This window comes from Rhamphochromis longiceps, linkage group LG17 (genome assembly GCF_057381845.1).
Source record: "Rhamphochromis longiceps isolate RC_006_pf linkage group LG17, R_longiceps_female_GT1.1, whole genome shotgun sequence".
Lineage (NCBI taxonomy): Eukaryota > Metazoa > Chordata > Actinopteri > Cichliformes > Cichlidae > Rhamphochromis > Rhamphochromis longiceps.
In genome coordinates, this window is record NC_140573.1 from 20,239,223 (window position 1) to 20,252,266 (window position 13,044).

A 13,044-nucleotide genomic window follows, 5' to 3' on the forward strand; every position below is an offset into this window, starting at 1 on the left:
AGCAAGTGGAGAGTGATAGAGGAGATGGAAGAAGGAAGAGAGGCAAAATGTGATTCCCAGGCAGAGCCTAGTTTATTTCTCGCAGTTCTTTTTAACCTGTTGCCTTACGGTTCCAAGCGCTGTCACCAATCTTTGCATTTTAGTATCATCTCATGAGCTACCATCTCTCCTATGGGGACTTTTTTAATGTCTACAGTCCCAGATCAACACAGCTCTGCTGGCTCTGTGGCCCAATATAACTTGCTATCATTTATGAGGGATATATTTGTTCTTCGATTCTTATCAAATCTTTACAGCAGTTTAAATCCGATCCGTCTTGGCAAACACCGGAATGCCCCGGACTCTTCCTGTTAAGTATCATCTTGCTGCTCCGTGGTTTACTGGAACTCCCGCCCGCTGTCGTCTGGGGTAGTTTAAAAGCAACTCAACCCGCCCATCTCCTCTCACTTCCTCCGCAGCAGTCGGTGCTCCTGTGGACTCCACAAACAGAACTGTTTTCTTCAAAAGTGTTCTTCCCTCTCAAGCTGCAAATATGGCTCAGATCAACACCTGCCTTAAACGCACCTTCATCATCTTCAACATCTTCTTCGCGGTGAGTTGAGCTTCATTTTCAAACAGCAGCTAAAACGTGTTTGGTCCCAGCAGTAATTTAAAGTGCGCAGTGCCGGGTTGTTGTGCCAAAAACGTTTCCGTGTGTTTTTTATGTGTAATATCGTTACGTATGTTGCTAAATAGACTTCGGTGAACAGGTATTGCAAAGGGGTTAAATACACAATTTAAAAAAATTACCTGTTTCTCAATTATCTTTGTAGCTGTGTTATTGTACTTAATTATAATCAATCAGCTTCCTTTTGTCCACGTAAAATATGTTTACAGAACTATTTTTGTATTTGTTGCGATTTCAGCTGTCCTCTTGGCCAGAATACTCTTAAAAGAGACATTTTTAAAGCAAACAAGATTTTTTTTAAACTGCATAAATAAAGGATACATAAAAGTCACTGCCAAAAAGTGATTGTGCTTCTACCTTGTTACAGGAATGTTGTTTGTTGGTCAAGATGACTTGATATAATTCATGAGGGATATATTTGACATATGTTTCACATATTGTAGATCAACAAGTTATTTATAGCAGTTTAAATACAACCAATCAGTTTTTGGCAAATGCCAGAAATCAGTTTTTGGCAGACAATCACTTTTTGGCACAACACCGTCACATCTCACAACATAAGCTTCGAAGGCGTCACTGTTTCACTTGGGGTTGGTGGTTGGTGGACTTTGTTTTACTGGTTTCAGTTCTGTTTAGTTCTGTTACTTTAGTCTTTATTTGTTTGGAAGTAGGCCAGCTGATCGTTAGCTAGGCTGTGGTTACCTGTATTTCAAAATAGCTGCTCATATTCGAGTAATTCTAAGCTATGACCTAGTTTCCCGTTTTTCTGGGCGGTTTTTAAGCTTTGTGAATTCTTTGGTTTTTATCTTTTTGTTCATGTCGCTGTATTACAACACATCTGTGGAATGCACTGGATGACTTGATCCAAACAGATTGTACATACCTGTTCATACCTGCACAAAGAATGAACCCAAGCCTGAGGCTGAACCTGAACCTCAGCACAACAGTGATTCATAAATAAATCAAAAATTAATGAATCGGTGTCTTTTTATTCATCAAATAATCAATAATTTAATGCTGTACTTAGACTTTTGAAAAGCTAAACTGCTGAACTGCTGTTCTAACTGCAGTTTTATTGTCTAAAGTTTTGGTTCACAGCTGTTTCGGTTGTCGTGGTCCATAAAGTTCTAACCAATCAGTTTTATTTTGTATTTAGATTGTTGGCGGCGTCATCATCAGCCTCGCTGTGCTGGCTCAGTTCTCCACCAGCATTCAAGAAGGAGGAAATGTGAGAACAAAGCTGTTGAAACACAGGTTTAACTCATGGGTGTGACTCTGAAGCCATATCTGACTTTTATTTACTGCTTTTGGCCGTAGCTGGAGGGTCGGGACAGTGGTCTGTTCAGCCTCTATATCATGGGCGCCATCATCATGGTGCTGGCTATCCTGGGAGCCTATGGAGCCCACAAAGAGAGCAGAGTTGCCCTGATTGTGGTGAGTACAAAGATTACCTGATCTTCTGGGATACTCTAACTTCAAAATAAAAACTCCAAATGTCGACTTACTGCTGGAGCCTTAGGTGGGCATCGGAAGTACTGTAACTTTTGATACTTCAGCCCTTAATTTTTAAGCCCCAAAGACTGCTGTTTGTACCCAATATGACCCCAAGGAGTAACTAACACACACACAGATCACTGTTTCAGAAAGTGTCCCCCTGTGAGTATAGACTTGCTGTGCAGAGCACACTGGAGCTGAAAGCATGTTCTGGAGGCACTGCTGTTAAAGTGCAAAACTGCTTTTAGGTAAAATGAGAACAGTTGAAAAGCTTGAAGTAGATCACATGCACAGTTGTGAAAGAATAAAAATTACTTCCTTTTTACATGTTACAAAATTAACCATCTTAGAAATATTCTATGATTTAACCTGGAGAGTCAAATGATCTTTTTTCTTCTTCCTCACAGTGAAACTGGTCAGGGTTGAGAAATGTCAGTAATCCCCAAATACATCAGATTAAGTGTTTTCATGTTCTTCCCCACAGTTCCTGGTGTGTATGGTCCTTGGATGTCTGGTGATGTTCAAATATGCAGTCCCGGTTGCCATCATGCGTCCACAGGTAAAGGCCCACCTGTCACTGCTTTGGAGTCTAATGATAGGAAATGTAAATACAGGCACTCCTTTATTTATGCTGTGAACATGATGAAGCTAAATTCACCAGTAAACACAATTAAAAGCCATCAAATTTCCAATAATTCATTTATTGGCAGTTGTTGTGTTGCGTAGTTTCAGAAAGTAGAGCATTTTCAGAGTGCTTTCCATGCAAAAATTCCCCATATGTTGTGCCAAATAGATAAAAATTTGATGCAAAGGGGTTGATAGAACTGAACACTAAGCTTGCCCCCAGCCCTAAAGAGATTCACCAGTGTCTGGTACATGTAAAGAGGTTTACATGAGCTGACAGCAGCAGAGAAGTTTAATCAGGTATTCGGTTTTCATTTTTATTGTACATGGTTTTATTGTACCTGGTATATGTAGCTAAGGTGGAAGGTTGTTAAAATAAACATATATTTAATGACAGTGTTTAACTTCAGTAAAATACTGTAGATGATAACCTAACTAACAACTTCATCAGTTGAAAGTGTAAGAGTTCACTGTGGCTAAAGACATAGTGGAATTTCAGCTTCCTCTGAAAAAGTTGAAATAACCACATTTTCACAGCCTGCAACCGCATGAGTGTCTGGTTGCCACATCAGCTCTACAGAGTGTTTAGCTTTGTTTTTCAAGGAAAAGTACTTGCAAACTACAGCGTTACAACAGCAGTGACAAATAACATCGTTTAATAATCCAAATGTCAACATAGTTTTTAGTGAAATTACTATAAATGAGGCCTAAAAGTGACGTAAAGCTGAGTTTCATCAGTTTAATCCTCTCAAGCTTTGGAGGGTTTTCATCTTATTTAAACTGTTCCTTAAATAATTTAATAAGGTCTAAACTGTAATATTAAAATATTTCAGTTATTACTTCAATTCTTTTTGCACAAATATCTCTGCTGGAAACCCTTTTAGTCACTTTATGTATCAAAATAATCACCAAGATAAATAATCACTGGCTAAAAAAAATGGTAGAACAACGTTATTTTCAAAAAGTGATATCTAATATGGATGACGATTTTGTTTGCAGATTGAAGGTATAATGGAGAACAAGTTTCGGATGTTTCTGCCTTTGGATGAAAACTCAAGGGATATGAAGAACATGGCTGACAACATGCAGAAAATTGTGAGATATTCAGCTCTGCCTTGTGTTTTATACTTCATGTACTTTGTGGATTTCTCTTTTGTTCAATTTAATGTTTTATTCTTACATCCAAACCAGCTGAGTGCCATTAAAGGCTGGGTTGGGATTTCCATGAAACTAAAACTTAATGGTACCCTTCAATGCCAAAATTGTGAAAATGCTAGTAGGGTTGTTGAGAAGGGAAAACAATCCAAATCGTGAATACTAAATGGTACTAAAATTAAAAAAATAACAGCAACACAACCAACTTGGTGAAGCTGACAACCCGGTGTTTCTGAGGAATTTTGTCAGGTCAGCATTTTTAAGCTGAAGTATTAGATTAGATTAGATTAGATAGAACTTTATTAATCCCTCGGGTGGGTTCCTCTGGGAAATTCGATTTCCAAAAAAGCACAGCACCGACAGAAGTTACAGAGTTATACACACACACATATATATAAATACAGAGACAATATAAATAAAATATACGAAGGGGATAAATAGAATAAATAGGAATAAAAATAAAAATACAAGTGAATTGCACATTTCAAGTATTGAGTCTATTGCACCGTTGACTATTTACAAAGGTATTGCACAGTGAGGTGAAGAGGCACTACAGCTTAGTTGTTCCCCCCTCCTTTGTCCTCCTGTTTCCCCTCCCTCTCCCCTCCAGAGAGGAGTTAAACAGTCTGATGGCGTGTGGGACAAAGGAGTTTTTAAGTCTGTTAGTTCTTGTCTTTGGGAGAAGCAACCTGTCACTGAACAGACTCTTCTGGTTGTTAATGGCCGTGTGCAGAGGATGCCCAGCATTGTCCATAATGTCCATCAGTTTCTTTAATGTCCTTTTCTCTGCCACTGTCACCAGAGTGTCCAGCTTCATGCCGACCACAGAGCTAGCCCTCCTGATCAGTTTCTCCAGCCTGGATGAGTCCTTCTTTGCTGTGCTGCTCCCCCAGCACACCACAGCATAGAAAAGTACTCCAGCAACCACCGACTGGTAAAACATCCTCAGGAGCTTCCTGCAGATGTTAAAAGACCTCAGCCTCCTGAGGAAGTACAGTCGGCTTTGGGCTTTTTTATACAGGTGCTCTGTGTTGCATGACCAGTCCAGTTTATTGTCCACCCACAGCCCGAGGTACTTGTACTTGTTGACCACCTCCACCTCCTCCCCCTCTATCTGAACCGGCAGTGGACCTTCTCTGGACCTCCCGAAGTCCACAACCAGTTCCTTAGTCTTTGAGGTGTTGAGTTGCAGGTGGTTTGTGTGACTCCATGCGACAAAGTTCCTCACCAGACTTCTGTACTCCTCTTCCTGATCATCCCAGATACACCCCATGATGGCCGTGTCGTCTGCAAACTTCTGAATGTGGCATAATTCAGAGTTGTAGCAGAAGTCAGAGGTGTACAGGGTGAAGAGAAGAGGGGACAGCACAGTTCCCTGTGGTGCTCCTGTGCTGCTGACCACTGTGTCAGACGTGATGTCCTTCAGCCTGACGTACTGTGGTCTGTCGGTGAGGTAGTCGGAGATCCAAGCCACCAGGCAGGGGTCCACCTCCATCCTGTTCAGTTTTTCTTGAAGCATACAGGGCCGGATGGTATTAAAGGCACTGGAAAAGTCAAGAAACAGGATCCTGACCGTGCCTTTTCCCCCATCCAGGTGTGAGTGGGCTCTGTGTAGGAGGTACAGGATGGCATCCTCCACTCCGACACCCGCCTTGTATGCAAACTGTAGTGGGTCCTGGGCATGTTGTACCTGTGGTCGGAGGAGGTTGAGGAAGAGCCGCTCTAGAGTCTTCATAAGATGTGACGTCAGTGCCACCGGTCGGAAGTCATTCAGCTCATTGGGCCGGTTCCTTTTGGGGACCGGGACGATGCAGGATGTCTTCCATAGGGCGGGCACTCTCCCCAGTCGCAGACTGAGGTTGAAGACTCGTTGTAGCGGCTATTAAACATTAGCATTAGCTTTAACTACTTTAGCTATTAGCAGTTAGCCGCATTAGCTATCTATTAGGTTATCGTTAAGGTAGTGTGTAGAAGTGATGGCAAATAATAAAAGGTTATCGTTTGACTGTGGGGCATTGTCATCAGTCAGGACTGCCAATCCTGTTCTCCATCTCATCTGTGCCAGTCAACAATAACCCTGTTTCTTCTGGGGTTTTTTAGTTTCACTCCTGTGGTCTGTTCAGTTTTGATAGATAAATAGTGTTAATTTAATAGCAAAGCATAATTATAAAGTTTTTTTCCTATATTGAAGCAAAAGGAAGTAAAGTAAGTACCAGCAACCAGAAACTGTGACAGCCTAACATACCAGCTCTGTTTGATAAGGAGTCAAAGAGTCAGAAGTGTTTGAACATTTATTTAAAACATAAAATAAGAACTGTGTCCTTTCATTCTGTCATTTTGTCCTCATGTTGTGTATTTTCTTGAGTATCAGTATGGAGCCTGAAATTCTTTTTACGTGACAGTGTTACTCATGAAGACACCGTGCAGCCACGCACTAACTGCCAAGTATGAAAAGTCATGGTTGGTTGCTTTGACAAAAGAGCTTCCTCTTGCTCGCTACATTCAGATTGCAGCCGTTGACTTTCCAGCTCACAAACATTTGTTGTCAGACCTGTTTTTCCATTCCCGTAATTCCACACAGGGCATCCGGTTGAGTTTAGGCTGCTTATTGGCTGTCAGATGCATTCTCAAAGAGAAGTGCAAATCAAGATATGCAAAGTGAAGAGCCAGGAAATGCTTTTACCAAGACAGTAAACTGTGTTCCTTTATTTTACTGTCCTGTTTTTATATTTAAAAAAAAAAAAAAAAAGCAAGCAACACACGAAATGGTGTAACTGAATCTTTAAACTTTTTACACTAGTAGGACTATGATTGTCACGTCTGCAGTGAGGTGAGGTTGAAAGTAGGACCCCAGATGCAGGCAGCTTCTGATGTGAGCGAGCTTTATTGACATGGTAGGTAAAACAGACAGGAATGTAACAGGCATGAAACAAAACCTAAGAATAACCTAAACTGGTAAAAACTAACAGAAACAGCAACGCAGGGAAATACACAGAATGACGGATGGCTTTTACACAGACGAACCAGCAACTAACAGAGGCAGACACAAGGATAACAAGAGAATGAGACACAGAAGGAGGACACAGCTGGGAGTAATCGGACATGACTAGACAGAGGAAACAAAACTAAACACACTGACATGAGACACGGACCTTCACAACAAAACAGGAAATACATAGACTGAACTTAGAGGTATAATATAACACAGAACCAAAACGTAGGAATAAACAAAGATACAGTGGGGCAAAAAAGTATTTAGTCAGCCACCGATTGTGCAAGTTCCCCCACTTAAAATGATGACAGAGGTCAGTAATTTGCACCAGAGGTACACTTCAACTGTGAGAGACAGAATGTGGAAAAAAAAAAAAAATCCATGAATTCACATGGTAGGATTTGTAAAGAATTTATTCGTAAATCAGGGTGGAAAATAAGTATTTGGTCACCTCAAACAAGGAAAATCTCTGGCTCTCACAGACCTGTAACGTCTTCTGTAAGAAGCTTTTCTGTCCCCCACCCATTACCTGTATGAATGGCACCTGTTTGAACTCATCATCTGTATAAAAGACACCTGTCCACAGCCTCAAACAGTCAGACTCCAAACTCCGCCATGGCCAAGACCAAAGAGCTTTCGAAGGACAACAGGAAAAGTATTGTAGACCTGCACCAGACTGGGAAGAGTGAATCTACAATAGGCAAGCAGCTTGGTGTGAAAAAATCAACTGTGGGAGCAATCATCAGAAAATGGAAGACATACAAGACCACTGATAATCTCCCTCGATCTGGGGCTCCACGCAAGATCTCATCCCGTGGGGTCAAAATGATCATGAGAACGGTGAGCAAAGATCCCAGAACCACACGGGTGGACCTGGTGAATGACCTGCAGAGAGCTGGGACCAAAGTAACAAAGGTCACCATCAGTAACACACTACAACGGCAGGGAATCAAATCCCGCAGTGCCAGACGTGTTCCGCTGCGAAGCCAGTGCATGTCCAGGTCCGTCTGAAGTTTGCCAGAGAGCACATGGATGATACAGCAGAGGATTGGGAGAATGTCATGTGGTCAGATGAAACCAAAGTAGAACTTTTTGGTATAAACTCAACTCGTCGTGTTTGGAGGAAGAAGAATACTGAGTTGCATCCCAAGAACACCATACCTACTGTGAAGCATGGGGGTGGGAACATCATGCTATGGGGCTGTTTTTCTGCCAAGGGGACAGGACGACTGATCCGTGTTAAGGACAGAATGAATGGGGCCATGTATCGTGAGATTTTGAGCCAAAACCTCCTTCCATCAGTGAGAACTTTGAAGATGAAACGAGGCTGGGTCTTCCAACATGACAATGATCCAAAACACACCGCCCGGGCAACAAAGGAGTGGCTCCGTAAGAAGCATTTGAAAGTCCTGGAGTGGCCTAGCCAGTCTCCAGACCTCAACCCCACAGAAAATCTGTGGCGGGAGTTGAAAGTCCGTGTTGCTCGGCGACAGCCCCAAAACATCACTGCTCTCGAGAAGATCTGCATGGAGGAATGGGCCAAAATACCAGCTACTGTGTGTGCAAACCTGGTAAAGACCTATAGTAAACGTTTGACCTCTGTTATTGCCAACAAAGGTTATGTTACAAAGTATTGAGTTGTATTTTTGTTATTGACCAAATACTTATTTTCCACCCTGATTTACGAATAAATTCTTTACAAATCCTACCATGTGGATTCATGGATTTTTTTTTTTTTTTTTTTTTTTTTTTTTTTTTTTTTCCCACATTCTGTCTCTCACAGTTGAAGTGTACCTCTGGTGCAAATTACTGACCTCTGTCATCATTTTAAGTGGGGGAACTTGCACAAATTGGTGGCTGACTAAATACTTTTTTGCCCCACTGTACATCATGAAATCAAAGATTAACCATACAAAACAGAAAACACTGGGTCACAGACCCAGGACCGTGACAATGATATGTGTATCTGACTTCCCTTTAGAATCAAAACCATAGCTCTACTTTGAATCTCGGTAAAAAGCAGAAGTTTCAACTTCCTCTCTTGCGGCACAATGTAAATCAGAGGTGCCAAACATATTTTTGCATTGAGGTCAACATACAGCAAGCTTTGGTCTGAAGAAACTATCCTTTCTGTCAGTGTAAAGAAGTTTAATGACACATTTCATCTCTGTCTCACTGTAAGATGTGCGGTTTCATGAACGCATCTCGACTGGTTATAGATTTATATATTTTCTGTTTTAACTGAGATTTCTGTAGATGCTGAAAAATATGAACGACCACGGAGGAGACAATTAAAAGTCCAGAATTTCTGCCCCCTTCACTTTTTCCAGAGCTGTCCAACAGACCAGATTACATAGACTGGATTATATGGGTTGTATAGATTACAGTTAATCATAACAGCAGGAGATGGAAATGTCCTGGACAGTGTCTTTTAACACTCTCTCACACTTTTAAAAGAATCGTTCTCCATCTCATCTGTGCCAGTCAACTATAACCCTCCTGTTTCTTCTGGTTTATTTTAGTTTCACTGCTGTGGTCTGTTCAGCTACAAAGACTGGAACAACATTCCTGAATCCTGTAAATGCAACCTGGAGGAGGAGGAAGAGGGCAAGTGTCAGACTGTTGGCTACAGAGTGAGTATCAACACACACAGCTTCACTTCTATTAAATGTAACTCGGTTAGTCATATCTTTTAATTTTTCTATCTTTCCAGTCTTTAATGGAGAGATCAACATCCATCTACACCCAAGTGAGTGACTCGGCTTTATTTTGAAAAATGTTTCTTGATTTCATCAGCTGATTTACAGAAACTATAACCCTAACTTTATTTTTTGTCTGTGTTTAGACCTGCTTCCCCATAATAATGCACTACTTCCTGCTGGGTTTTGACATCGTACTCGGAGTCTTCTTCACTCTGGCTATTCTGGCAGTGAGTATTGTTAGCTATTTAAAGACAAGGTTTCCACAGAGTAAATGTCCTGTTTCAGTTACTAATGGCAGCACTCAAAAAAAAAATCTGATTCAATATCATTTTTTAAGAAAGTAGTTTAATATAGCAGTAAAGTATTCAGAGTAGTGGATGGGGATTTTTTTAGATTTTAAATATGGTGAAATTGCAGGATGTGGTTTGTCTAAAGTGGTTTGATCTTTAGGTAAGACTTATGATGCATTATATAGGGCGACCGTGTCTCAGGGGGTTGGGAATCGCATCTGTAACCGGAAGGTTGCCGGTTCGATCCCTGGGCTCTCTGTCCTGGTCGTTGTGTCCTTGGGCAAGACACTTTACCCTACTTGCCTACTGGTGTTGGCCAGAGGGGCCGATGGCGCAATATGGCAGCCTCGCTTCTGTCAGTCTGCCTGAGGGCAGCTGTGGCTACAACTGTAGCTGCCTCCACCAGTGTGTGAATGTTAGAGTGAATGAATAGTGGTATTGTAAAGTGCTTTGGGTGCCTTGAAAAGCGCTATATAAATCCAATCCATTATTATTTACCATGTGATCTGTAATGATCCTTTAAAACTGAAAAAACAAATGGCCAGTCATTTAGCTTTTGTCTTGATGGGGAGTGTCACGTTTACATCAGTCACTGTTATTTTTGATTTACAAAATAATAACCGAAACTGTTTCTCTTTAAAAATGATCATGAAGTCCTAAAATCATGTTTCAAATACTTGAAAATGCCACATGCTCCAGAAGATCAGCATTTGATCTGTGACAATAAAAAGAAACATTTCTGTGATGAAATTTCAGTCAAAACTATTTTTTAGTTTAAGTGAGTTCAGTAAAATGTTCTCAGTTCGGTTTCATTCTAACCAAATACACCTGGAATTCCTGTTCCTGAGGTGGCCGCTCATAGTAAACATGGAAAAGTTTCAAATAATGAGGTCATTGCGTGTATAATACATCTAGTTGTTCAGTTTTTGGTAGCACTTTATAACACAACCTGCAAATACGGCTCAAGTACCCTGTACTTGCATGCAATTTGCAGGCAACAAGTCAGGTTTTGCAGGAAACAATGAGGCAAGTACACAGTAAGTACTCTGTACTTTCTGGAATGCGAGTCATATTATGGAGTCACCTGAAAGATACGCGAAACAATAAAACACTGTAGGACCCATGACTAAGCCACAAGTAGCCTATAATCATGTGTACCAATCCAGGTCTTTGCAGGAAACAATAAAATAATAACATAAAATATTGTATCATTATCTCAGGCAGAGAAGCCAAACCAAGTTGTTCATCAAAGCTTCTGTTTGAAGAACGAGTGGGTGGGGAGCCAATCAAATAAAAGCAACGAGAAACCAGAAGGAAATGTTTGTGTTAGTTGGAGAATGAACTTTCACCAAGTCCCAGAAAAAGATAAATATGATTATTTTGATATAAAAATAGAATTGTTTCATTGTGTGTGCGCGCGCACGTGTTGATTGATTGATTGATAATACTTTATTCATCCCGAGGGAAATTGGGTTAAGGCTGCCAGCCGTGCCAGCGCCATAAATCTAAATCTGATATTTCTCAGAGCCAGAATCTATTTTAGCTGAAAATCTTGACTCTGAGTTCAGTTCTCATTTCTCTTTAAATTCGAGACCTTTTCCTTTCTACAGTCTCGAAGTTCTTGCTCGTACAGAATGATCTGATTTTTTTGTATTATTGTTGGGCCTTTAGCTGACAACATGAAACACCCTGAGGAGACTGTTGTTGTGATTTGGTGCTATATAAAGAAAACTGAGTTGAATTTCCATGTTATCAATTTAAGATTTTTAAGCCTGCAGAGCAGCTGATTTTTAACTCTCCTTTCTGTGTCCCCTGCAGCTGCTCGGCACAATTCTGTCCTCGGCAATGATCCACCAGATGCGTTATCCCAACAGACCCCCCATCCTGCTCACAGTTCCCACTGTCCTCTCCACATCGCCACCAAAATACGAGGAGCTGTACAACCCTCCACCATATTAGACACAGAAAGATGCACTGTTCCTTTATTGCTGGCTTTGCGTGGAAGTTCCAGGAGTCCTGTTAGTTTTGTTTTTCTTGAATTTTAACGTGAGTTTGAGGTTTGTGTCCAAAGTGCCTTACAGCTCTGTAAGGAGTTCTGACTTGTTCCTTTAAGATCAGTGAAAACCCGAAAAATGCCACAGCTTTTCTGATACATAAACATTGTTCTTATGCTACTGTTTATTTATCTTAGTTGTTCTTGCTTTGAAGTTAAGAAATGTTTTCAGTTTTCCAAGATTTGACTTGTGGCTTTCATTTAGAATCAACTTTTATCTGAAATCATTATTTTTGTGACATGTTAAGAATGCAGAAGTTCATGTTCATTACATACAAAAGATAAGGGATGTGAAAGTGAAGCTCAAATCTCTCCAAAAGAGAACTGGTGCAGCCAGGACTACTAAAAATTAAAAGTTTAATTATTTGAATTCAAAGTTTACATTTTGAGTTTTAAATGTGTTTTCTATATATATTTCCAACACTTTTATCTTATTTTTATTTTTAAAAGTCCCGCTAAACTTTTAGAACTTTTATAAAAATGTTTTAAGGAAAAAAAGCTCCTCCCATTTTTAAGAAAAGAAATGAGGGTTATGCAGTCAGTGGCATTCAAGCATGGACTCAAAAGAAAACTCACACATGCCAACAACTCATTTTAGCCTGAAGTCGCCTTGAAAAAAGCTGCAGCAATCATTTTGTTTTTTTTCATAAAGCAATTATTTTTTTTTTTAAACAATGTGGACTCATTTATCTTACTCCACTCAGTGTTTTTGTACACACACACACACACACACACACACACACACACACACACACAAATAAATAAAACAGCATTTTAAATATTTAGAAAGAGAATTTTTTTTATTCTACATTTTCTTGTGGGTCTCTTGTTTTTGTCATGTTTGATTTTTCTGATGTAAACATCAATGACTTACAAAAATAAAAGAGCAGCACAGACACCCCTGGTTTTCACAGACACTCAGCTCTTTCCACACCATTACTGCATTTAATTATTAATCATAAATAATAATTAATCATCGCTGGCTCTTTCTCCCAAAGTGTGTTTTTGTCCTGTCTCTGCTTGTCTTAAAGCCCAACCGGTTGTTCAGATGGTTGCCCCTCCCTGAG

The 13,044-nt window shown here is 40.3% G+C and overlaps 1 protein-coding gene across 1 annotated transcript; it reads left to right on the forward strand.

Annotated features, from left to right (window-relative positions):
• Positions 1 to 432: 432 nt before the first annotated feature.
• On the forward strand, positions 433 to 12,744 carry LOC146649622 (tetraspanin-8-like). The gene is made up of 9 exons (XM_085387762.1): positions 433 to 592; positions 1,824 to 1,895; positions 1,985 to 2,101; positions 2,646 to 2,720; positions 3,785 to 3,880; positions 9,455 to 9,565; positions 9,646 to 9,681; positions 9,778 to 9,861; positions 11,743 to 12,744. The coding sequence occupies exons 1-9, from the start codon at positions 533 to 535 to the stop codon at positions 11,881 to 11,883; spliced, it is 792 nt and encodes a 263-aa protein (XP_085243888.1). The 5' UTR covers positions 433 to 532; the 3' UTR covers positions 11,884 to 12,744.
• Positions 12,745 to 13,044: the final 300 nt, after the last annotated feature.